Source organism: Catharus ustulatus, chromosome 13 (assembly GCF_009819885.2).
Source record: "Catharus ustulatus isolate bCatUst1 chromosome 13, bCatUst1.pri.v2, whole genome shotgun sequence".
In the NCBI taxonomy this organism is placed as follows: Eukaryota; Metazoa; Chordata; class Aves; order Passeriformes; family Turdidae; genus Catharus; species Catharus ustulatus.
Genome location: NC_046233.1, coordinates 17,712,216 through 17,736,505, shown reverse-complemented (window position 1 = coordinate 17,736,505; position 24,290 = coordinate 17,712,216). Strand labels below are relative to the sequence as shown.

Here is a 24,290-nt window from a genome sequence, read left to right as displayed (position 1 = left end):
TGTGCCCTGACTCTGGGCAGGGGCAAGCAGGGGGTTTTTACAATGAGAGCCATTGCAGCCTGCAGCTTTTATTGCATGGGGCAGGAGGTGCCAGCCCCTTGCTCAAGGTAGGGAGCACAGGAGAGGGGGACCGGTATCTTCAGCTTCAGCATCCTCTTCCTCGCACATATACAGCAGCTCCAGGTCCTGCTGCTGCAGCATCCTGGCACCCTCCAAGTTCTCTGATAACCTGTAGCAGGGAAAGGGGGTTTTGGGAGCACTGATTTGTCCCCCAAGGCTGAGTGCTCTGGGGGTGCCTTGGGCCCCTCAGGGGTGTCCAGTCAGGCTTGTGGGATGCAGGGGCCGGCAGCAAGGGGCCGGGCAGGGGTCCCGCCACAGGAAGTGCTGCCGGCAGGATGTTTATCCAGCAGCTGGCTAGGAGCTGCACTGCAGCTGGAGTGGCTCAGGATTGAGGCAGTGGGGGCTGGAAGTCCCCCCGGCGCAGGATTGGGCCCTGAAGCCAGGGACCTACCTCCGCGCCTGCTGCCGGGCCCGTGTCTCTGCATCTGCCTTGCTGTCATAGAGCACATCATCGCCACACAGGAGCATGGTCACAGTCCAGCCATGTGTCCTCTGCAAGAGGTGGGTGTCAGAATCTGGTCCTGCATCCCCCAGGGTGACCTGGCTGAGTGCTGACAGCACTGGGCTCACCTGCAGCCAGTCCAGCACCTCCTGCACCGTCACCACTTGCCCATCTGTGCCGACTCCCTGCATCTCCAGCCGGTCCCAGCAGCTCCACTCCCGCCCACCGTACTGCCGGGGGTAGCAGCCAGCACTGGCACCCCATATCCTGGCTGCCCAGCCCCATGGGGTAGGAACTGGTGCAGCACAAGGGCAGGGGGACATCAGGGCAGGCAAATAGGCAGGGTGATGGGGGGCACCATGGTGGTGCAGGGGCAGTGGGGCACACAACTATCCCCCAAGCACTGCTCGGGTCCACTTCAGGGGTCAGTGTTAGTGTGGGGCTAGCACTGCCCCTAGCCCCGGGCCAGGACAGGCGCACAAAAGGCCATTGAAGCATTGCCCAGCCCCACACAATCATCTCTTCTTATGCCTGTGGCCCCACGACCCCTGCTCCGGCCCAAGGCCAGTGTGGTGCCAAGCCTGGGGCCAAGCGCTGGACGCGGCCCCGCACCGTCTGGCAGGGCTTCACGGCCATCTGTCCTTGCTGCAGGCAGTGCCAGCACTGGCCCCAGCCCCACTCAGGGGGGGTGTTCACACCTGGTCACTCTCCCTCCTGCTTTCTGCTGCCTTCTCACCTCCGCCTTCTTCTGCCTGCACTTATCCCACTAGTGGAGAGAAGGGCTTAACCCCATCCTCACCGGGGAGAAAACTCAGCACAGAGGGAAAGCCATGGCCCCCCACCACCAGAGTACATCTCTCTAGCCCTGGGAACCATATTCCTCTGGAAAAGGCTGGCTCCCAGTGTGGGCTCCCCAGGTCCCCATGGAGACATAGGCCACACCAAGCAGGCCCACCATAACCAAGCAGCTGGGTGTGAAATGTCACACTGGGTGTCCTCGCCCTGGGACATGGAGGTGTTGGGTGTTGCTGCAGGGACCTGGGGGCATGGCAAGACCCAGCAGCATCCTCCATTCAAGGATGATGCCAACCCAGGGACACTACAGCCAGGGTGGCACAGGGCCGGGCCTGGGGTTTGACGGGGCTGTGGGGCAGCCATGAGCCCGAAGTGGTGCTGGAGCCAGAGCAAGGCAGTGGAGTCGCCTCCCTCCCCCTCTTCCTGCCCCCGGCCCGGGGCCCCCCGGGCCAATCTGGTTCCAATCGGCGCTTCCTGCCGTGCCGGAAGGGCTGCCTCGCACGCCATAAACCCCCAGACAAAGGGGCCTCTATAGCCCAGACGGTCCCAATCTGGGCCTGCCCCCACCCCCGCTCCCCCTCCCTGGTTCCCCACCGCCGGGACCCCCGGCCCCGCTCCCCCGGGCGGCCCTTCCCGGCCCGGTGCCAGCTGCTCTCTGGCTGCCGCAGCTGGTTTCCATAAGCCAGATGAGTGCGGCTGCAGTGGCCTCCCTCCCCTGGCTGTGGGGCTCAGCGTGGGGCCTGCCACGGGGCAGCAGGGCTGCCTCAGCTCCATGGGCACCCCACAGCATCACAGCTGGGCCTGAAGCTGAGCAAATAGGACAGTGGCAATGTCTCAGTGCTGGGGGGCAGCCAGGGGAGGGAGCTGGTTCCTCACTGCCTGGCAGCATTCCCAACCCGTTGCAGCACCCAGATCCATTTCTGGAGTGCTATGGCCAGCACTGCCCTTGCTGCATGGCCACCAACTTTCCCCTGGGTCCCCCTGACACTGTCCCAGAGCAGATGCCACTGGCCCCTGGATGTCCCCCCCTGCACTTTTCTAGGGAAGAGGGTCCTACCCGGTAGGTGGGGGCTGGCCTGGGCTGGAAACGGAGCAGCAGGTAGTGTTCATCATCAGCAGACAGGTTGATGTTGCTGTCACGGTAGCAGCTGAGGTCCTGGCACCCCCACACCAGCTTGTAGATCTCCAGGCATGCCAGCCCAGCCACGGCTGCTGTGGTAGTGATGATGGCAGGCACAATCCGCCCAGCAATTTGCTTGCTCTGAGGACAGGAGGGGTGTCACCAGCTGTCCTACAACAGGACAGGGACTCCTGACCCTAAGGCTGGCCCACTCACCGTCAGCCAGTCAGCAGGGGAGATGCCGTAGTTCTCTGCACGCAGGTTGGATGCTGCTGTGATAAAGTCTATGTGGACATTGTTGTCCTGTGGGGAAAAGTGGGGGGACATCTGCATCCCATGGGGAGATCAACACCCCCAGGCTGAGCAGGGCTGCCTGCCTGGCTCCACTACCTTCTCAAAGTGGATGGGCTCCATCAAGGGTGCTTGTGCCTCCTTACTCCCCACCAGCTCCTGTCTCCACTGCACCAGGTCCTGGGTAATCTGTGTCAGCTGCCTGTGATCTGGGGCCACAGGGACCCCTGGTGTGATACTCCTGCACTGTGGCACTGCAGGGGTGTCCCTACCTTGATCTGGGTTATCTTGGATGCTGGAGCAGGGACAAGTAGCCACAGCACCAACACCACCAGGCTGGATCCAGGAACATACCTGGGAACCTCACCTGTGGGAACTTGTGCCTCCTCTGCAGCTTCTTCTATGAGGGGGATCTGGAGCCCTTCCTGGGGTGAAAAGGGTGGCAGGACCACATCACGGAGGACGGCCTGGATGGCTGCCTGGTCCCTGCATGGTGGCACCCTGTGTACTTGGGCAAAGAGCTGGGCAGTGGCCAGGACATAGTCCAGGTGGGTGTCCTGCGAAGTAGAACAGGGGTGGCCATGGGGTGCTTGCTTGAGTGGTCCCACAAAGCCAAGAACTGCCAGCACTGTCCTGAGCTGGTAGAACTGTCTAGCTTTGCCCCAGAGTAGAGGTGAAAGAGCCTCTCCTGCTCCTCTGGCCACAGAGCACGTGCAAGCTGTCCCCTGCAGTGAGTGAGGGACAGAACCAGACCCAGCCCAGCACCTGGCAGCCCTGCACAGGCTGTGGCAGATGGAGCACAACTACAGTTTGGTAGTCCCTGTATGCCCAGCACAGGCTTGGCTCTCCCTCTGCCCATACCGTTCCCACATGAGACCCCCAGCTCTCCCTGCACTCACATTGTCAGGGTTGAATGTCAGTGGATGGGGACAGATCCTGTCCCCTGCCCAGAAGGGGACACCCGGGCTGGTTTCCTGGCACAGGGAGAGAAGAGTCAGGCCCAGGAATGTGTGCCCCTGGCTGCAGCGAGGTGGCTGGTGGAGGGACAGGCATGCAGGGGATGCCAGCCCTGTGGTGCTGGGCTCACATGCTCCGGGGGGTAGATGTGCAACAGCTGGATGATGGCATCATGGTAGCGGCTCTGCCAGTGCTGGCGTGCCCAGCGCACACAGTCCTGCCAGTCCCGTGGCCGCTCCCGCAGGCTGTCCCACACCTGCTCCAGGACCTTCCTTGGCAGCTGCTGCTTCAGGAAATCTGGATCCCTGCAAAACCAGCCTGGCAAAACCCTGCAAAAACTGCTGATGCTGGCCTGAGAGCAATCCTGTGATACATCTGGGTGGGATGTGACAGTCTGGCACTCTCTCCCCATTCCCAGCAGTGTACTGGCAACTCCTCTCCCAGCATCAGTACCCCCAAAGCCCACTCACTCCATGAACTGGTTGACTTGTTCTGCAGGTAGCTGGAAAAGCCCCTCAAACTCATCACGGGCCCACTGCGGAAGAGAAATGGGTATTGAGCACTGGAATCTCCCCCTTATGCCCCCAAGCCCACAGGGAAGAGGAGGCTCTGGTAGGGCCAGCAGCAGCACTCAGGCCACCAGCAGGAAGCAGCTGGGGCCATATCCTGCCCGTGGCCCACCATCGGAAGGGAAACGGGGAAGGAAGACAAAGGTCCTGGTGCCTCCTCCCTGGGTGCTGTGGCTGGGCAGCTCAGCTTACCTGCAGTGTGTGCTGGATGGTGTGGGGGAAATGCCGCAGGGTGCAGAGGGGGAAGGTGCCATCCCTGGGGCTGGCTGGCTCCGGAGGCTTGGTGAGGGATGGTACCATGGCCAGCACGTGCCCCCGTGTCCCCTCTGTGCCTGAATCCAGCAGTGGTGTGTGGCAACGGAGACAGCGTCTCTCCAAATAGGTGCCTGCAGGGAGCCAGGAATGCTGGGGACCCAGGGAGCATGTCCAGGGGCTTGGCCTCCTTGCCCCTTCTGGCACTCACGAGCCTCTATTGTGTCCAGGGCACTGGCAACGCCATCCAGGTGCTGGAAGAAATTGTCCCTGTAGAGCATCTCGGTAGCAGGTCCCATCTGGTTCTGGTGAGGTGTCACTCTGACATCAGGGTTCATGCGCTGCACAGCTGCTGCGGCCACCACTGACTTTGGCTCCTGCCAGGGCAGAGTGGGCGTGGGCAGCCTTAGGGAGCCCCTGGGACAGCCAAGATGCCCTTTGGGGGGAGCTCAGCCCCTGACTCACTGATATATCTGCTGAGCGATAGAGAAGCTGCCGATGGAGATTGGAGAGGGCAACAGTGTCCATGTCAGTGATGATGAGTTCCCCGTCTGGCCCTGCTGCCAGCCCCATCATGGCAAAGTTTTTCAGCAGCTCGCAACCGATGGCACCAGCTCCCACCTGCCAGGGCAGAGATGCTGCAGTTCACTGCATGCCAGTTGGATGCTCGGCAGCCTCCCAGTGCCATGGCCCCTCCCCACTCACCACCAGGTACTTCTGGTGGCCCAGCATCTCCTGGAAATTAGCCCCGAAGACGGCAATCTGGCCATCGTAGCGAGAGCCTCTCTACCAGGACAAGGAGCTGTGTAAGCACAGCAGCCACGGCACCCCAGGCAGCCGGGAGGAGCTGGACACGGATCTCACCGGGGCACAGTCTGTCTCCGTCAGCTCCGCGGCTCCCGGCAGCGCCAGGCACTCCAGGGCGTCGAAATACAACCACTGGTTCAGGGGCTGGAACTTCCGAGTGACGGCCTGGGACGAACAGCCCATGGGGTCGATAGCCAGCGGGGTGCTCCCCTTCACTGCGTCCCAGCCCTGCCGCCGGACTCGGCGTCTCCAAGCGGGCAGCAAGTGCCCTCTCGTGGCCACCAAACGCCACCGGACAGCCACGGCCAGCGGGACCCCGCCCCGCTCACCTTCAGCACCTCCTGGGCCGCCAGGGCCCCGACCACGGCGGCCACGGGGCACAGGTCCCCCGCACTCACGCTGGCGAAGGCGCGCACGATGTCCTCATCCAGGGGACCCTGCTGTGCTCCCAGGCTCCACGCCAGCTCCAGCACCCGCTCGGCATCTGCCTGCGGGCAGAGGGGAGAGGGCAGTCCCCGGAGGGGTGGTGGGCTTCGGCAGGGCCGGCAGGAGCAGGACAGGGACTCACCGGTGCCCTGGGCCGCGGCAGGCGGTCCCACTTCCCGCGGAAAGCGTGAAGGGCCTGGAAGGCGGCGTGCAGGCTGTGGCTGCGTGGCAGATCCTCGGGATTTGCCACCTTGATTCTGGGCTCCTTCAGTGCCCGGCACAGGGGCTCCTACCAGCACAGCACCAGGGATTGGGTGAATTCTTTCCTGGGGCCCAGCATGGCACAGCAGCACCCCAGCCCAGGTGGCAGCACCGTGGGGCTGAGAGGGACTTACGTGGGAACACTGCTTGCGCTGCTGCACCCGTGACACCAGACCCCCACAGCGGTAGGGCGAGAAGGAGCTGGTGTCACTGATCTCCAACCTGGAGGTATCTGGGGACAAGGGGAGCACAGATGTCACATCACGGTCACTGCCAAGGACCCGATGAGTTCCTCAACCCTGAGCTAGGGCAGCCAGGATCCCCCTGGAGGTCGCACCGAGCACACGCACGGGGACCGGCTTCTGGCCGTTCAGCTCTGTCATCCCCTGCACGCCAGAAAACGTCACCAGGTCGCCATCTCGAAAGTCCTCTGTCCCCATGCACGTCACCACTCCTGGGTTACCCTGAAGAGGCGAAGGCTACGTTAGAGTAGGGCACTGGACTAGGGTGGCATAGAGCCAGTGGAGGAGGCAGCTATATTTTGGGGGATCCTGCAGGGGCTGCCCTCCCTTTTACCTGGGAGATGTGCTGCACAGCAGCAGACACTGGATCCCCTTCTGCTGGGTCAAAGTCAAAGTGCTCCCCAAAGTCACAGAACAGCTGCCTGGAGAGGACCGATGGGGTTTTGTCAGAGGAAATGCCTCACCAAGCTGTCCCAGCACAGGCATGTCCTGCCCAGGCCATCCAGCCCTGCCAGTGTACTGGAGACATGGGCTGCAGTGCAGGGCTGGGGGCTCTGGGGACAAGGTGACCCACAGCCAGTGTAGGACTCCATGAGACCCCTTACCCTGCCAGCCCCTTGGCGTCAGCCACAATGAAGCAGATGCCCTTGGCATGGCAGAAGTCCCCAACGCGGAGTTGCTCCTCCAGCGGGGACTCAGTCAGCACCACCACCTGTGCCAAGTCTGTCAGTGAGTGCTGCCATCCCGGGGCTCCCCATGGCACAGGGATGCAGGCTCACCTGGAAGGAGGCAAGGAAGGCCTCCGACAGCTCCCCGCTGTGAGTTTCAATCACCACATGGGGGTTCAGCTCAGCCAGGGCCCGCTGGGATGCCTTGGCACGGTTCTGGCCTAGATCACTCTCCCCCAGGAGGAACTGCAAGGTGGACACATGGTGGGACACCCTATGGGTCTGGGATGCAGCTCACTACTGTGGGGTGCTCCACAGGTCTGTTTGCACTGGTGAGGGGGCCTCTGCCAAGGATCTTACCAGTGACAATGAAGGGCACTCTGTGCCTTACCAGCATCCCCAGCTTGTACCTGTTATTGGAAGCCACTCACCCCTAACACATACCTGCAAACAAGCATTGTCCCAGCTGCACCTGCACCTATTACGTGACATTCACCCACACCCATACCTGTTACTGGGACTCCCGCCTGAGTCTGCACCTGTACCAAGACCCTTGTCTGTACGTGTATATGTTATGGGGCCTTCCCATCCATACCTGTACCTGTTACTGGGACCCCCACATGAGTCTGCACCCATTACCAGGGCCCTTATCAATACCTACACACATTATGGGGCCCCTCATCCGTACCTGTAATCTGGGATCTGTGTCCACACTCATTACTGCCCATACCTCTATCTGTTATTGGGACCCCTGTCTGTACCTATTATCAGGATCCCCACCCATATCTGTACCCACAACCCGCATTCTCACTAGTTCCTGTTATGAGATCCTCGCCTGTACCTGTTACAGTGAACTTCACCCGTACCTGCCAGCAGGAGCCCCGCCCGACCCCGCCGGTACCTGGTGGGTGCGGTCGGCGGTGCAGGCAGCATGGCAGTCGTGCAGGACGACGCGCCCGGTCCCCGCCAGCACCAGCGCCGTCGCCACCTGCGCTCCGGTCCCGCGCAGTCCCGACACCAGCACCGCCGACTTGGGCAGCCTCCACGCGCCGCCGCCCAGCACGTACCTGCGGGTACCGGCGGGGGCCGTCAGCGGGGGCCGGCACCGCCGCCCCGTGCCCTGCCCCGATCCTGTGGCGCTCCCGTCCCCGGTGCCAGACCCCGCGCTTACAGCTGCCGCGAGTACCGCGCTTCCTCTTCGCTTCCCGCCATGACGGACGCGCCCACCGAGAGGACACGCCCGGCCCCGGGGAGGAGCCAATCCCGCAAGGCCACGCCCCCAAGCGCAGGCTCGACGGCAGGCACGGCCCAGGCCCCGCCCCTAGACTGGCGCCCCGGGGCCACGCCCCCACAGCGCAGGCGAGGCCCCGCCCCCGGTGCCGCTCTGTGGCGGCGCTGAGGGCGGGCAGGCGAGCAGAGGCCCCGCCCCCTCCGCCAGCCTCGCCCCCGGTACCCCGCGGCCATGGCGGCGGTGGCAGCGGGCTGGCAGCCGCCGTGGCGGGCGCTGGCCGGGCTGGGCCGGGAGCTGGCGGCCGAGTGGGCGGCACAGGACGTGCGGGCCGTGCTGTGCCAGCTGCTGCTGCTCTGGCTGGGCATCAGCCTGCTGGGCGTCCGCCTGGCCTGGCGCACCTACGGCGGGGCGGTGGCCGCGCTCTGCTACCGGACCGGCCCCGCCGGCCGCCGCTCCCCCGGCACCGCTTCCGGGGCCTCGCCCTCCCGGCCCCGCGCGCACTCCCTGTCCCCCGCCAGCCCGGCGGGACGCAACGGCGCCGCCGAGCGGCATTGCCCGCCCCGGTGAGTCCCGACTGCTACCGGGCCCAAAACCGCTGATTCCCCCGCTGACCCCCCGCGGGCCTGCCCGGCTTTCCCGGTGTCCGGCCAGCGCTCTCGGAGCGCAGCCCAGTGAGGGCCCCTGCCCAGTGCCCCCCAGTGAGCGTCCCCCCAGCTGCACCCCTGCACCAGTACAGTCCAGTGACTGCCCACTTGCCCAGTATCGTCCGGATAGGGCCTCTGGGACACCGGCCCCTCTTAGCCCCACCAGCTGTAGCTTCTGACAAGTTGCCCCCCAAGCTGTACCTCCCCCTCCACAACTGCACCCCAGACCAGTATGCCCCAATAAGTGTCCCCCAGCGCTGCCCACCCCCCACAGAACAGTGCCTGCCTCAGTGCCGGGGTGCCGTGCTTGGTGCTGCTCCAGCCATGCTCACGCTGCCTCTCTCTTGCAGGGATGGCCTGGCAGCAGAGCCCATGAAGACACACCGGGAGTGAGCAGCACCAGGACCGCCAGCTGGGTACTGCCAACACCATTAAAGTGCTGTGCCCACCTGCTGCTCCTTGTTTTGACACTGCAACCATCACCAGAGAGGAGGCCGGGGAACGGGACAGGGTGTTTATTGGGGCAGTGTGCCCGCAGCATGGTCTGGCCTCACTTGGCCATGTAGTACTGGGTGGGCACAAAGGGCATCTTGGTGATGACAGCAGGGTGCTGCTTCTTCCGCACCTCGACGGTGAGCTTGGTGCCGGTCCGGCTGTGCGCTGCCTCCACGTAGCCCATGGCGATGTTCTTGCCCAGGCAGGGTGAGGGACATCCGCTGGTCACTGTGCCTGGGATGTGAGGATATGGGGAAGTGAGCATGGCTTGGCCAGCTCCTGTCCATGCCATGGCCACAGCTCGGGGTCATGCCCATGACAGCCCCACTGCCCCCACCTACCCACAGGCCTGCCTTCGGGGCCCAGGATGGCCATGTGGGGCCGGATGGCGGGTCCCACCGAAGTCAGCCCCACCCGCTTGCGCCTTGGTTTCTCTTTCACTTGTGCCATGATGACAGCAGCACCAGGGAAGTCCATGGCCACACGCCGGCGCTTCCCTGCAGGGCAGAGATGGGTGAGGGTCAGTGATACCTGACTGGTCCCCTTGTACCCACTGGGGACACCTTGCTGCTCTGCCTGCCCCAAGGAGGAGGTGGAGGTGGACCTACCCAAGGTCCACATCAGGCCGGCCTCGGCAGGGGTGACAGTCTCGTCGATGTCATTGCCGTAGAGGCAGAGCCCGGCCTCCAGGCGCAGGCTGTCCCTGGCTGCCAGCCCTGCTAGCCACACATCAGGGACACCCAGGAGCTGCTCGGCCAGCTCCACCGCCCGCGCTGCAGGCACTGATATCTATGGCAGGACAGGGCAGGGTCAGAGGGGCATGGCCTTCCCCTGCATTGGTACCGCAGTGGGGATGCTGGTGCAGTTCCCTGGATACCTCCACACCATCCTCGCCGGTGTAACCACAGCGCGTGACCCGGCAGCCCGGCACACCGAAGACAGTTGTGGTGATGCTATTCATAAAGGAGAGCTTGGCCAGGTCATCCGACAGCCCTGCCTGCAGAACCCGTGCCATGGAGGGACCTGGGGAGGCAGGTGGCTGGAAGGCAGCAGTGCCCAGGGAAGCGGGGGGAGGTGGGGAGGGCAGTGATATTCACTGGGAGAGGACCTGGAAGAGGGCAGGGCCACGAGGGGCCCCCACTACCTTGCAGAGCCAGCAGCGCGTTGTCTGACACCTCCACGTGTACGTCACTGCCAGTGGCCTGCAGCTGCGCCGCTCTGTCCTGCCAGGGTGACAGGGCTCTGCTACCACGGGGGCCAGGCCAGTGCCAGCCCCACACATGGCCATGGCCACCTCACCCCACGCAACACGGGTGTCACCAAAAGGCAGGACTCATTCCCACTGCGTGTCCCCACCTCCCGCGGGGCTCAAGCAGCCCCATACCCTCAAGATGGCCAAGTCCTTGTCAGCACAGGCGGCGTTGGACACCACGTAGAGGTGATCTTCTGACGTGTTTGTGACGATGAGGTCGTCCGTGATGCCGCCCTTCTCGTTGGTGAGCAGCGTCAGGGTGCCCTGCGGGACACGGCCCACGGAAGCATGGGCAGACTGCCCGGACCCTCCCAGGGCATCCCAGGGACCTCTGACCCCACCGGATGCTCGGTGCCCGCCCAGTGCCCCGTACCTGTCCTGGCTTTAGCTCAGCGATGTCCCCCACTACCAGGCTCTCCATGAACCTGACGCGGTCCCGGCCGTACACCAGGGTCTGCAAGGGGCCGAGGGGGTTGTGAGGTGATGCGGGTACCCCCCTGCCCTTGGTCCCTCATCCCGACCCTGCTACCTGCAGCATATGGGAGACGTCGAAGAGGGAGCAGTGGCGGCGGGTGTGCAGGTGTGACTGGAGGTGGCCCTGCCCGTAGTGCAGCGGAAGGGTCCAGCCAGCGAAGGGCACCATCCGCCCGCCGCGGGCCCGATGCAGGGCATCCAGCGGCGTCTGCTTCAGCCCCTCCTCCCCGGCCCCGGCCCCCCCGGCCCCTCTCCGCGGCACCGAGCCCGGGGGCCGGCGGGACAGCGCGGCGCGGCAGCCCGCCCGCAGCATCTTCCTCTTCCTCCGGCCTCCCGGCACAGCTCGGACCGGCCCCGGGGCGCCTGGGACATGGAGTCCGCCCGGCCGTGGCCCCGGCCCCCGCCCCCGGCCCGGCCCGCCCTCGGCACCGCCTCCCCGGGGCTGCCGCCACGGCCACCCCCATCCCCCAGAGACAGGCGGGCACAGGCAGGGCCAACGTAGCAGCTTTTAGTGGTGATCCCTCCAGCACGCCCGCACCCCTCGGTCCCCCTGCACCCCCTCGCAGTGTCCGGGCTCTGCCCACGGGACGTGCCCAGGAGAGGCTCACAGGGGTCTCTGGAGTGGCAGCGCTGCCCCTCACTGCTAGGCAGTGCAAAGGGAGTCAGGGAAGGGGCACAGGGACGGCTTAGGACCCCTGCCGGTTCAATGGCCGAGGCGGGAATGCAGGAGTCCACTCAGGCCCCGGGAGCATGGAAGGGGCACTTTTCCCCAGCTGGCACCAGCACCAGTGAGTTCAGGTGTAGGAAAGCAGGTTGACATCGTAGCAGCCATCCACCTGGAGAAGAGAGCGACTGTCACTGTCTGCACAGCACGGCTGGCATACTCCAGCCCCATCCTGCTGGGAGCAGCCCCTCTGGGAGGGCTCCTGAGCCATGTGGCAAGGCGGGAATCGCTGTCAGCAGGGTGCTGGGACTCACGTCAAAGCGCCCGATGCGGGCAGCTGCCTGGCGAGCCCGGATCACCTCTGTCAGCACCCACATTTGCTGGACCTCTGTCGACACCTTCTCCGGATCAGGGAGCTCCTGGAAAGAAGTGGGCAAAATGCTGGGGAGCGGGGATGGCCCAGATGGGATAGATGACCCTGGGTTTGGGCAGTGATGTGGCTGGATGGCTGTGCCTCCCAAGGAGTCAGGCATGTGATGGTGCCCATGTTCCTGACCTGCTGGTGCTTTGCCAATGTGACGTGAGCAGGGCCCCTCTCAAGGAAAACAAACCGCTGGGGACATGGGCGAGTGACCCTGATCCCTGGGTGCTGCGGTACCGACACAGCCCATCTCTGCTGGCAGGTGGCCAGGATGAGGACAGAAAGCTGATTGCTGGCTAATGATTAAAAACCTAATCATGCAGTCCAGAGTTTCCCAACAGCCTTACTACGTGATGCTCCCTGGGCTTGGGTGCAGAATCCTGGGCACACGTGCTGGTTCACCCCAGGGACGTTTAACCAGCTGGGACCCCCTCGGCTCAGCAGCAGCTCTCCTGGCTGGGGCACAACTCTCACAGGGGCACAGCTCTGTCGCTGAGGGGTGCCTCGTGGCAATGTTGGGAAGAGCCCAGCTCAGAGCAACCTCTGGCATCTGCCCTGAATACTCCTTGCCAAGGGGAATCCAAGCAAGCAGCAAGGGACTGGGGTGCCCTACCCAAACTATCACACAGCTGGGTAAGGATTGGGAACAGTAGCCTCACTGCTGGTGCAGTGTGAGCACTGTAGTATGGAAGCCCAGTAGCAGAACTGCCCCAGCAGGTGTGGGTGATGTGCCACCCTCCTGCAGGCAGCACCTCCAGTTGATTCAGCAGGTTCCCATGGCGAGCCAGGTCCCATCCTGGCCCTGCTCTGCCTGGACTTTGCTCACTAAAGGCCACCAGCCAGGCAGATGTGGTTGGGAATGTGTAAACACATGCCATGGCTGTGATGCTCCTCTGCCTGCATGCTGTCCTGGCTGGACAATGTGTTCCCCAGAGCACACCCTCTGCAAAGTGCTGGGAACCACCCACGACTCCACCCACCCCTGAGCGATGCTGTGCACCCACTGCTCCCACAGTGATGTCCCTGTCCCTGTTCCCACACATCCCACCTGCCACTGAAATATGCTTGCACCCACTGCTCCCACGGGGATGTTCTTGCTCCTGTCCCCATCCCACTGCACCCCACCTGTCAGCTGAGTGACACTGTGCACCCACTTCTCCCTTGGAGATGTTCCTGTCCCCAGAGGGCAAACAGACTTAAGCATCACCTCAAATAGCACATCCCCATGGAGATATTTTTCTTCTTAGCACTGCAAACTACTTCCAGCACAAGGCGGGTTATTTCAGGGCTCCACAGCTATTCCTGGTGAAAGCCCGGAGCCAACAAGGCAGGCATGGGGCTGGCAGCCTCCCAAGGGATGCTCATGGCTGGCACCCCACAGAAATCCCTCCTTCCCCGAGTGGCTCAGCAGTGATTACTCACCCCATGCAGACTGGCTGGCTGCTCCAGAGGGGTCAGCTGGGAGAGCCAGGAGGGAAAATCCTTCTGCGGACTCTGAAACAGATCCAGAGGGACACACAAGGTGTTCCCAATGCTCTCTCCATCCTTTACACCAGGTAGCATGCTGGAGCTCAGAGCCCACCCCCAGTAATATTGCTATGAAAGTGTCAGTTTGCTATCCTTAAAGAGAATTTTGTAGGGAATTCTGTGTTTTGAGTGGTTGTTGGAGCAGTCCCTTTCTCAGCACCAGTGGAACACAAGTGCCCCAGCAAAGGACAAGGACTTGGAACCACACACCTGTGTGTGCTCCCAAGGGCTGTAGGGGGAAATGCCAGGTATAGAGCTGGGGACAGTGGCTTGTCCTGACCCACTGCCCATGCCTGGCAGTGGGGTAGCTCTGGCACTTGCTCACCTTCTGTCCAGGGGGGAAAATCTGCAGGTCCTCGATGGTGAAGTGGAGCCAGACTGGGGAGGGCTGCCGCAGGATGAATCGCATTGCTGTCACCTGGTCCACATCACACAGCATCTGCAGGGCAAGGGCCAAGGAGTGTGACCACAGGGGCTGGAACTGACTGGGGGTAGCTTTTGGGGTATCCTCCCAAAACCCCCAAGCACCCCAGATGGAAGAAGCCCAAGGGAAGCATTATCCCCTGAGGGCTGGCTGGGCTGAGGGGGCACAGGGACCCTTGCAGCCATGGGGGTCAGTGGGACATCGGCACCAGACCCCTGGACCGGGAACCATCCTGGGGTGTGGGTGAAGAGGGGTGAGCCCCAGAGAGGTGGGTGCTGCCACGGTCCCATCTGGACACTCTGACCTGGTGCCGGTGGAGGCAGAAGTAGTCCTGGGAGCCCTCCTCGGTGTGTGGGCAAGGCATCAGGCACAGGTCTCGTAGGCAGGTCACCCAGCGCCGGGAGCCGCCGGGGCCGGACCGCTGCACCCGCACGCTCAGGAACGCCGTGTAGAAATTCCTGAACACGATCTCCTGCACCTGCGGGACCGGCGACCTCAGCCCCACACGGCATCCCCCCACACCTGCACCAGCATCCGCCGCGATACCGACACCGGCATCCTCCCCACAGCACTGGGACGGGCACCGGCAATCCCCCTCCCATACCGGGACCGGCAGGTCCCCACACCGCACTAGCACAGCCCCGCACCGGCATCCCCTACTGTACTGGGACGGGCACCGACTGCATCGGTAAGGGCGGCACCCCAGCACCGGCATCCACCCGCTACCGGCACCGCCCCCGGCATCCCTTCTGCCCTGGGACCGCCCCCGGCTTCTCCCCATACCGGCCCCGGCATCCCCACCCCGCCCGCCCCCGCTGCTGCACCCGGACCGACACCACACCCAGCCTCGACTGCCCCGGCACGGCCCCTGTCTTCCCCCGGGACCACTCCGGCACAACCCCCGCCGGCACCGCCCCCGGCATCCCCCCGTGACTCCACGGGACCACCCCGGTACCCCCTCCCGCCGGTACCGCGGCGGGCGCGGCCGCACTCACGTCGGCGGCAGCGCCGCGGGGGAAGCGGAGGTCGATGACGGCGACGCCGGGCCGTGTGGACTCGGCCCCCCCGGCCAGCTGGAGGGGGGCAGCGGGGCGGGGGGCGCAGGGCAGCGGGGAGCGGCCCGGCCCGGCGGGCGGACCCGGCCCCGCCGCTCCCGACATGGCGGCGCCGCGCGGCCGCCGCTCCGGGGCGGGGCCGGGCCGGGCGATGGCGTCAGCGCCCGCGGGCACCGGCAGGGGGCGCCCCCGCCCCGCCACCGCCCCGGGGCGGCCCCGGCGCGGCGGGATCGGGAGCGGGATCGGGGGCGGTGCCGGGGCCGCGCTGCTCCGGGAATCCCCCGCACCGAAGCCGCCCCAGCGCCTCCCCCACACCGGCACCGGCATCCCCGGGCAGGTTTATTTTTTATACGGCAAGGACATCGCCCCGCGGCGCCGAGACCGGAGCCGGGGGTTGAGCACCCCTCGCTGCCCTCCCGGGGCCACCCCGCGCCCGGGCAGCGCCATCCCGGGGTGAAGCGGCGAGTCCGGCCCCGGTGTGCGGGGTCAGCCCTCCACCCGGGGCGCACACGGGCAAATCCCGGCTGGGGATGCCTGGGCTCGGAGCAAAGGAGAGGGTTGCGGTACCGGTACCGGTATCGTGGCGGGATCCCCAGGGCCGGCCCGAGGGGGCTGAGCCCGTACAAACTGCTGGCAGCCGGACACCGGTTTGTAAGTCTTTTTTTTTTTAATAAAACAATCGGAGTCTGTATCAAAAATTTAGTAAAAAATTAGATTTGAGAGTTCACCGATTTTTTTTAACTATTAACTATTCCTGGCGCTCTTTTTTCTTTTCTTTTTCATTTTTATTTTTTTTTTCAACTTTTTTTATCTTTTCCAACAGTGTCCAGGCTGGAGTGCCGGCATGAGGCCAGCGAGGCCATTCTTGCACAGTCCCAAGGAGCAGCCGGGACAGAGAACACACCCTACTCTCGTCAGAACACCCCACGGGGAGGGGGTTTTGCTTCAAATCTACCCCCCAGTCCTGGTGCTCGCTGGGAAGCAGAGAAATCGTCGTGGCGCAGGGCTCAGCTCATCCTGCTGTGAGCATTCGCCAACACAGCGATGCACCCCCTGCTCAGCCATGGGCACCCCAGGCCAGGCTGACCCAACTCGTCACTGTTTTATGATGCGTGAGAAAGATAGGATTTCTTTGATTAAAAATAAAATAGAAATGATAAAATAATCAAACCCCGAACCAAGAAGCTGATCCATCCCGAGAGGAGGAGGAGGAGGCTGGCTGGCTCCTCTGACCAGCCTGTGGAGCTCGCCTGCAGCACAGCACTGCCCTCCCCCTCCCCAAAAACTACACATCCCAGTTTAGGTAAACAGCAGATTAAATGTAAAAACTTAAACCATCGACTTCAGAAAGTCCCTTGAATTTAATTATTTTTAGGCTACCTTTCATGTTACGTCCTGTAGCTAGACACACGTGAATAGAAAAAACAGTACAGTTAGTGTTAAAGGCAAACAGCGGAGATCCAGAGTGCTACCCCAGTGCTGCCTGCTCCTCCCGACCCGGCCCGACCCGTCCCGACCCCCCTCCCTGCCCACCGCCCCGGCCGAAGCCCAGCCACCGGGAAGGCGTCTTTGAGCCGAGAATTTTTTTCTATGAATAAAATAAAACCAAAGCTTGTTAGGCAAAAATAAAACAAGTGTCCCCCCGAGTCCCGCGAGCGCTCCGGTGCAGCGGGCGCAGCCGGGAAGAGCCTGCTGGGGAGCGGGCTGGGGTTTCGTGTTCCCGGCTGGCGAGGGGGCTGCCGGCCCACAGACAGCACTGGTGTGGAGCTGGAGGCCCCTACTCCCCCGAGAGCCTCCCGTTTGTTAAGGGGGCACGTAGGGCGGTGGGGACCTGTACGGGGTCATGTTCTTCGGGCGGGAGCCCTTCCCCTCCATGGGTGCAGTGAAGGGCGGGGGAGGCTGGTAGGGCGGCGCGTTGGGGTCCTCGTCCCGCAGCGGAGTGTACTCCCCGATGGTGTCCTGGTTGAGTGGCGTGGTCTCTGGCATGCTCTGGTTGGGGTACTCTGGAGGGGGCAGTGGGGCTTTCTCCTCCTGGAGGATGAGAGGCATGCTGGAGGACGGTGGGGGCTTGGAGTCGTCCAGCTCGTCAGCGAAGATGATGGGCACGCCTTTCTTTATGAAGGTGGCCTGGTCTTCGATGGTCAGCTTGCCTTTCCTTTTCTTGCGGTAGCAGATCATGGCAATGATGCCAGCCACGAGGAGGATGGCAGCCACCACTACGGCGGGGATGACGGTGTGCAGGTACACATCGTCCTCGCTGCTCTTCTCAGGGTCTTTGCCTGCTGCCACCGTCGGCGTCGCCTCTGAGATCACCCTGCCATCCTTGGTCACGGGGACAAACTGGATGTGCCTGCAGCTGCCAGAACCAACCACAGACACATTCAGTGGCTTGAACTCGGGCTGCAGGACATTGGAGAAAGCTGGGCTCGGCCTGCCGGAGTCATCCGCAATCTTTTTGCTCAAAGTCCGGATCTGCTCCCGAGGGCAAGGCTCCAGGGGCAGTGTGTTGTTGGTCCACTCCACTATGATGGAGCCTTTGCTGATGTCTTGCACTGTGATTGTGCTGCTGTTCCTGTCGCCAAATGCCAGAGCCAGCTTCTTCACCAGCATGATCTTCTTATGGATGTCGTTCACCACTGCATTATGGTCCCCTTCCAGTCTGGCCTTGAACTTCACCGGAGACTTGTCCCCGTGTGGGTGTTTGTGGACATGGATTTCAAAAGCATCCACGGCAAAAAGCCCGCCCTTGTCGGTGGCATACATGAAATATTCGTGCTTCCCGATGTGGTTGTGGTCTGGCATGCCATACATGAGCTGGCTGGTGCTGTTGAACTGCACCCAGGAATTCTCCTCAATCATCTGCTGCTCCTTCAGCTTCAAGGTCAGCTGCAGCTTGTCAGTGGTGGTGTCTTCCTTGTCGTAGAAGGTATCTGACGGTATCTTAACCTCAAAGTAGGTGCCCTCCCACGCATCGACCCTGTCGATGTGGTTGGTCAGCTTGGGTGGCTCGTTGGGCTCCCAGGGCCGGGGCAGCCCGCTGGCCGTGGTGCGCACGCGGGACGGCGGAGAGGCCGTTGTCAGCTTGGAGATGGGGGATCTGGTTGTGCTGGGAGGCTTTGTTGGACGGGGCGTTTTGGGCCTTCGAGTAGGCCTTCGTGTTATTGCCGTGGAGGAATCTGTGGTGGACGGTGTGGCTGGCTTCAGGGTGGAGACCCTTGGCTTCTTGGTGGTGGTTGAGGGCGGTGTGATCACTGCTGTGGGCTCTATGTACCCAGGCATCGTGGGGCGAATCGGCACGGAGGCCGTGCCCGTGCCTTCTGCTACGCGGGTTGGCTGGATCGGCCCCAGCGTGGGTGTCTGGACAATGGGGCCTCTGGTTCTGATGGTGACTGTTGGCTTCCTCGGCAGCGGAATGGGCTCCCGGACAGGCGGTGCCATTGTCTCTGTGGGAGGTGCGATGGCAGGTGACGTTGGGGTGGGGACAATCCTGGTGGGTGGCTCTTGTGCAGCAGTGGTGGGCGGCCCGATGGCAGTCAAAGGCGTAGGGGTGGCGTTGATCTGACGCCGCATCCTCTTTGGGAGGTGAGGTTTCTTGTTAGCAATGTGCCAGCCAACAACAGGGTAGCCAAGGCGGGCAGACATGGTTCCTTCCTTAGCTGGAGCCTCCACCTTGCTGATGTTGGGGACACTGTTTTGGCTCAGGGAACATCCCAGTTTCCATGAGAGTAAGGCCCCGTTTTCCACCACCTTCTTTGCATTTCCTGGTCCAGCCATGAAGGCCGACATGTCAAAGAGTCTGTTATTTACAACAGGAACCAACTTCATGTTGTGAAGTTCCACCTCTGAAAAGCTTCTCATTCTGTTTAAGAGTTCAATCCTCTGCTTTGGTGTCATTTTTGTTAAGTCAGCATCCAAAATGACAGTCAGGATAGTGACTGGCTCTTCCGAGCCGCACACGAAGGGCGCTGGGTCACTCGTGTCTTGGACGGCCACTCGCACTGACTGAGGCTCATTGTGGTCTTCTTGATGCACCTCAACAGAGAAGACGTTTGTGGTCTGTGGGACGTAGCTCCCATTTGGGAAGGGCTGCAGAGTGGTCACTGAGATGTAGTGGACACCCTTGTCCGTGTCAAGGGGCAGCCCTTCCAGGGAGCTGCTCTCTGCATTCCAGTGCAACCAAGAAGGCAAGGAGTCCTTCCCAGCTTCCGAGATCTACCAAACAACAACAAAAAAAAGCTTTAAGAACTACAGCATTAGGACAGGTTCTATCAGTAGTAATGCTTAATTTCAAGGATTAAAGAAAAAATCTGAAGTGTAACAACTGGGGAAGGAACATCCTGGCCAGAATACGGCAGCCTTTGCCTCCTCCTCCATGTGTTGGCAAGGACGAGCTCTGCAGGGTGCACTGGACCCAAAAGCTTAAGGAGCCACAAGAGGTCATAAAGTCCCACAAGGCCCCCTCTCCTGCAAGTGCTCCAACACTTGCTGTGCAACTGCCAAGCACAAGTGGTTCATTTTCTCTGAGGGCAGACGGGGAGTTTACGTCATGGGGACAGTGACAAAGCTGAGATGAAGTTATGCTGCACAGCAGAGCTAATCAACAACTGCCCTCTTCCCACTCCTTCCTCTCCCAGTTTGGCCATCTTCCTCCTTTCCTCACCCCATCACACCCTGCACACCCCTATATACATCAAGCCCACTGCTCCAGCAGCTCAGCAGAATATGTATTTTTTCCACTTACTTTCAGCTTGTCCCACTGTCCCCAGAGCCAAGATGACCCAAAGGGGCTGGAATCTGGCCAGCTATGGTTTTGAGTCCCTGGCCTGGCTGGAGCACACCAGCTCTCAATAAGTAGCAGGAAATCCTGAGAGCTACATGGTGTCCTGCTCTGCCAGAGGAACAGCAGCTGAGAATAAAGGAAGGGAGCAGACCAAATGTAATGGTCAGTGTGGGCAGGCAGGGATGGTGGCACATGGGCTGGGGAATTGCTGGACATGACACAGGATAGCATGTCAGCCTGGCTTTACCCCCAGGCTAGATAAAAATGAAGGATTTCACTTTCACATAATAACTTGCTGCTGCAAGGGAAGGCTTTGTCTCAGAGCACAGGCACCTCAGGACTCCAACACACTCTTTACTACCTCTTTCAGCCCATGGAACTCTGTCTCCTGCCCTGGGTTGTAGCTGAAGCCGGGTGCAAACCCCCAAATCCCCCCAGTTCCCAGCAGCTGGCATCCCCCTGCTCTACAGTGGCAAAATGGAGCCACTTGGGCTGCAGAGTGGAAGGGGTGATGTTGCAGCAGACCTCCCCTCCGGGGTAGAAATGAGCCAAGACACAGACTTTCATCTAAGAACATGAAAACGGTCCCAGTTTATTCTTCTTTACAGCTTAGCCATCCTGACTCTGACTACAGCAAGCTCCTGCTGTAGGGTCCAGCTGCAGACTCTGACTGCTGCTATTTCCTGCTGGACTGTTACTGCAAGTATTGGTTTGCAGACTGTGGCCCAGCTTTCACCTAGCTTGACTATGACTGCAGGCTCCAACAGCAGGCTGTAACTCCACCAACCCAGACTGACCTCACAGCAGATCTTTTACAGCAGTAACTCTCTTCCTTGTTTCCTTCTTCTTTGTGTCTCTCCGGATGGTTCCATCTTCCTCAGGGCTCCTCTACCTCCTCAGGGCCCTCTTCCTCCAGGATCCCCCTCACCAGCCAACCCATCCCTTTAATCACACTTATCTTTATTAGTCAGCTGGGACCCATTAAGGGCAAGGCTACTCCTCTTCTTTGGTCGTTAGTACAATTCTGACTTATCAGGGGCAAGGTTGCCTGTAGTCCCTTCTACATCTACAGGGTGAGGCTGCCAGCTCGGTGGGCTGTGACATTTCCCAGGCTGTAGGTACTGCAGAGTGAGTAACCTGAGCTTCCTCACCTCCCAGGCCCGGAGGCGTTTGGCAAGTGCCCTGGCTGGGCTTTCCAGAACTCCACAGGCATTTCCCCCTGACACTCAGAGCAAACAGGATGCTTTGGGGCTCACAGAGACACATTCAGCAGCATGGTCCAGGGTCTGGGCTCACTGCAGTCCAACACACAGCCGGGCTCTAGCTCTCCTCCTCAAACGGTGCCTTGGTTCTCTGCAGTTCTGTAAAGCTTGTACATGTTTCATAATTTACCCAAATGCAAAGCTGGGAGAGGAGCTTTGCAAGGAAACCTGCCTGGCAGGAGCATTCCAGCATCCAGCAGAAGGTGCAGAGCTGGGGCTGGACTAGCTAGACTGCAGGTCCTGCTGGAGGAAGCCCCTGGATGGACAAGGAAGGATGCCTGGTGCCGCAGGGCTGGGCACACTGTGAGTCCTGGGTGCCACTCCCATTCCCTCGCTGCAGGCAGGATTCAGGCAGTGAATCCCTGGTGCTCACCCCCACACTGTGGGTTTCAGCACACTGAAGGGTCTGGATGCACAGCTCTGCCGGAATAACACAGGACCCAAAAGTCTTTCGGCAAGAGCAGCACAAAAAAGCTTTTGTGTAAGAGCTGCAGAGGGTTTCAGCCGTGATCACGCAGGCAACACCCTCGTTCCTCTCCTCTGTGAAGGACCAGCCCTGCTTTCAGCCAGCCTGGACAAGCTGGAGAACACATCACGAGCCTCACGCTGGGTATAGCTCATAGAGCAGTTTAAAGCTCTCAGCATTGCTTTAGTTAACTCCTCACCAGACTATTCCAGAGCAGAGAATTCAAATTCCTGCTTACAACAGCTGGAGGAAGCTGTCCCAAGGGCCCTGCACCTCAGCATATGCCACCATGCACCAATATGTGAGCATCCCTCCCCTGGGCCTTGCTGTGTACCCACCTGTCTGGCAGAGGACAGGGGGTTTTGGCAGGGTTGTGGCTGCATTCACTCCTCCTCCACTGCAAGAACAGGAGCTGCTTTTAGCCCAGACATCCCAAAGGAAAGGCAGCCCTTCACCTGAGCTGGGCACAGGGAGCCAAGCCTCGCTCTTGCAGGAACAAAGGAACGAATTGTCCTTCCTTGGCATTTCTTTTGCCAAGAGAGAACAAAGGCAGTGTCTGCTCCTGCCCAGTCAGAAGCACTGACCTGCCCCTGCCAGTGTCATTTCCTCACACCCTCTAAAAACCGAGGTGCCAGGATACTGCCCAGCGCAATAAAGCATTTACAGTGGCACTTACAAGAGCTGGATGGTTCCACTCATTATCCTCTTGTGCCAAAATTAGCCACTAACCTGCCCACTCTGGAGGATGGAGGGCTGGGCTGGGCACACATAAGGAACAGAAACATAGGAGCCAGGACAAAGCCACAGCACTATTGAGGCTTACACACTCAAGAAGAATAAAAATTTTAATAGTGAGTGGTTAAATTCACTCTGAATGTGTAATTTTAGGCTACATTTGGAACAAATCTTCCCCTTCTGTGCACTCGGCAAAAGCCCTTAATTACAGGATCACACACTCCACACAGCTTTCCTGAGAGCTGGGGCTTGCTGCTGCTGCCTCCTTCCTGGGCGCTGGCATGACTTGAGGAGGAGACCCACAAGCAGCAGAACTTTACCCTCAGTGTCATGTCACAAGGTGACTCTTCCTCCAATCATGTCTGCTCCTAGTTTTGACAGCCAAACTCACTTCAGAAATGTGGCTGACCCCACAGGCAGAAGTGATGGAAAGGAAGGCACAGGCCAGTCTGAATATTCCTGCTTGACAAATAATTTTTAACCTACTGTTTACGTGTAGGGCCCATGCTAGAAAAGGAAACTGCAGCCAGACAGATTCACACCAAAAACTAGGCTCCCCTGAAAAACAAAAACAGGCCAAGCAATCACTCTGGGGTGACTTGTTCTAGCAGGGACGCGACAGTTGCAAGACATTTATAAACCCACTTAAACTCGATTTAAAAAGAGCTGAGCTAGTTCAGCTGTATTCAGCCTGTGAGATGTGGACTGTTTCTAAAGGCTCTGCAAGAGATGATTAAGAAAATCAAATTTATGTGGATTACTCCTATGAAACCTGTGCTTCCTCTGGGAAATCTTTGAGAAGGCAACAAGTCACAGGCATTTGATGTCTCAGCACTGTTTTAAACACAACTGACCTGACAGCAGGAATCATCCATGTTTCACATGACAAAGGAAGAGCCCAGAAATATTAGAGTAGATAAATAAAGTTGTTATTATGATGGATAAAAATACTTGCTCCTAAACAAACTCTCACCAGCAGAACCCTTGGCATGGATCTGTCCTGTCCACCATCACTGCTGTATTTGCGGTGCTGCAAAACCGGGAGGAGGGAGACCTGGACTCTGTTCTACCCATGTTTCCTTCAAATATTGCTTCAAAGAGTATTTGTTAAGGCTACACATAGTTCACATAGTTAATGATTTGGGATCTCTAGTTTTCATGTTAAAGGTTTCCCAGTTTTCTATGTATGCAGTAAGTATCAGCCTTAAGCCCTGCCATTTCCCTCAAGGGGTCTGGTTTCAAAATAACTCTTCTGTTGCCCAAGTTTAAAAAAAAGAAAAAAAAAAAAAAAGGCTGTCTTTGTTTTTCCATTATTTGAGATAATTGTAAATGAATGCTTATTGGCAAAAGATTACACAAGCCTGGCAGTGTATTGAAGACCATTAAAAAATAAGTCATGACTGTGATTTTAAATACATACACTGAGTGGTCTGGGTGGTTTTGAAGACCTTGTTCACAAAATCCTTTCAAATAGACATGGCCTGTTATTTTTAGGCCAGCCAAGAGCAGTCAGCTCATGAAAGAAGATAGCTCAGTTTGACTTGTTTTTTTAAACTTGGATCTTAAAGCCCTGTAGCCAACAAGACAAAGATAAGCAAAGGAGCAGTGAGCAAAACTGTTGCCTCGAGGGAGTTCGGGCAAAAACTGCATTCTTGCCTTCAAGAGTGCCCTTTAATCCACCAGGTATTTAGTCCTCCTCCTCCTTCTGATGAATCCCCCAAAAAGGAGGCAGCAAGCCCTCTGCCAGGAGATGAGTACAGTAGGATCCTGCCACAGGTCTCCACTATGGCACACCACTATGAAATCTTCTCAGTCCTGAAGTATCGGATGGGATCTGCCCTGTCTGTGCTGACAGACCTTCACATGGGCAGCAGCAGCTGGGAGTCTGCTCCTTCCAAACCAGTCCTAAA

General features: G+C 60.1%; 5 protein-coding genes across 6 annotated transcripts in view; 1 reads left to right on the top strand and 4 right to left on the bottom strand.

Moving 5' to 3' along the window:
• Positions 1 to 5: 5 nt before the first annotated feature.
• On the bottom strand, positions 6 to 8,197 carry UBA7 (ubiquitin like modifier activating enzyme 7). Its single transcript, XM_033071706.2, has 24 exons — positions 8,122 to 8,197; positions 7,852 to 8,017; positions 7,062 to 7,196; positions 6,888 to 6,994; positions 6,617 to 6,704; positions 6,378 to 6,504; positions 6,175 to 6,272; positions 5,922 to 6,068; positions 5,683 to 5,841; positions 5,411 to 5,518; positions 5,252 to 5,332; positions 5,012 to 5,167; positions 4,758 to 4,923; positions 4,487 to 4,680; positions 4,196 to 4,260; positions 3,856 to 4,030; positions 3,668 to 3,742; positions 3,136 to 3,325; positions 2,868 to 2,977; positions 2,694 to 2,780; positions 2,415 to 2,618; positions 691 to 792; positions 512 to 612; positions 6 to 229 (listed from the first exon to the last, which is right to left on the bottom strand). Exons 1-24 carry the CDS (start codon positions 8,160 to 8,162, stop codon positions 103 to 105), a joined length of 3,009 nt encoding a protein of 1,002 aa, XP_032927597.1. The 5' UTR covers positions 8,163 to 8,197; the 3' UTR covers positions 6 to 102.
• Positions 8,198 to 8,402: 205 nt separating this feature from the next.
• Positions 8,403 to 9,278, top strand: TCTA (T cell leukemia translocation altered). The gene is made up of 2 exons (XM_033071640.2): positions 8,403 to 8,744; positions 9,176 to 9,278. Exons 1-2 carry the CDS (start codon positions 8,413 to 8,415, stop codon positions 9,216 to 9,218), a joined length of 375 nt encoding a protein of 124 aa, XP_032927531.1. The 5' UTR covers positions 8,403 to 8,412; the 3' UTR covers positions 9,219 to 9,278.
• A 47-nt stretch (positions 9,279 to 9,325) lies between these two features.
• Positions 9,326 to 11,359, bottom strand: AMT (aminomethyltransferase). Its single transcript, XM_033071638.2, has 8 exons — positions 11,102 to 11,359; positions 10,946 to 11,026; positions 10,705 to 10,836; positions 10,465 to 10,543; positions 10,198 to 10,343; positions 9,929 to 10,109; positions 9,662 to 9,817; positions 9,326 to 9,554 (listed from the first exon to the last, which is right to left on the bottom strand). Exons 1-8 carry the CDS (start codon positions 11,357 to 11,359, stop codon positions 9,376 to 9,378), a joined length of 1,212 nt encoding a protein of 403 aa, XP_032927529.1. The 3' UTR covers positions 9,326 to 9,375.
• Positions 11,360 to 11,540: 181 nt separating this feature from the next.
• NICN1 (nicolin 1) lies at positions 11,541 to 15,242 on the bottom strand. The gene is made up of 6 exons (XM_033071857.2): positions 15,078 to 15,242; positions 14,387 to 14,560; positions 13,984 to 14,097; positions 13,554 to 13,625; positions 12,025 to 12,129; positions 11,541 to 11,882 (listed from the first exon to the last, which is right to left on the bottom strand). The coding sequence occupies exons 1-6, from the start codon at positions 15,240 to 15,242 to the stop codon at positions 11,841 to 11,843; spliced, it is 672 nt and encodes a 223-aa protein (XP_032927748.1). The 3' UTR covers positions 11,541 to 11,840.
• Positions 15,243 to 16,479: 1,237 nt separating this feature from the next.
• Positions 16,480 to 24,290, bottom strand: part of DAG1 (dystroglycan 1) — a 50,755-nt gene continuing 42,944 nt past the window's right edge. For both annotated transcript variants that reach the window (XM_033071684.2, XM_033071683.2), the window contains exon 3: positions 16,480 to 19,349. In XM_033071684.2, coding sequence (XP_032927575.1) covers positions 16,941 to 19,349 — 2,409 coding nt within the window. In that variant the 3' untranslated portion in view covers positions 16,480 to 16,940. The remainder of the gene's footprint in view (positions 19,350 to 24,290) is intronic.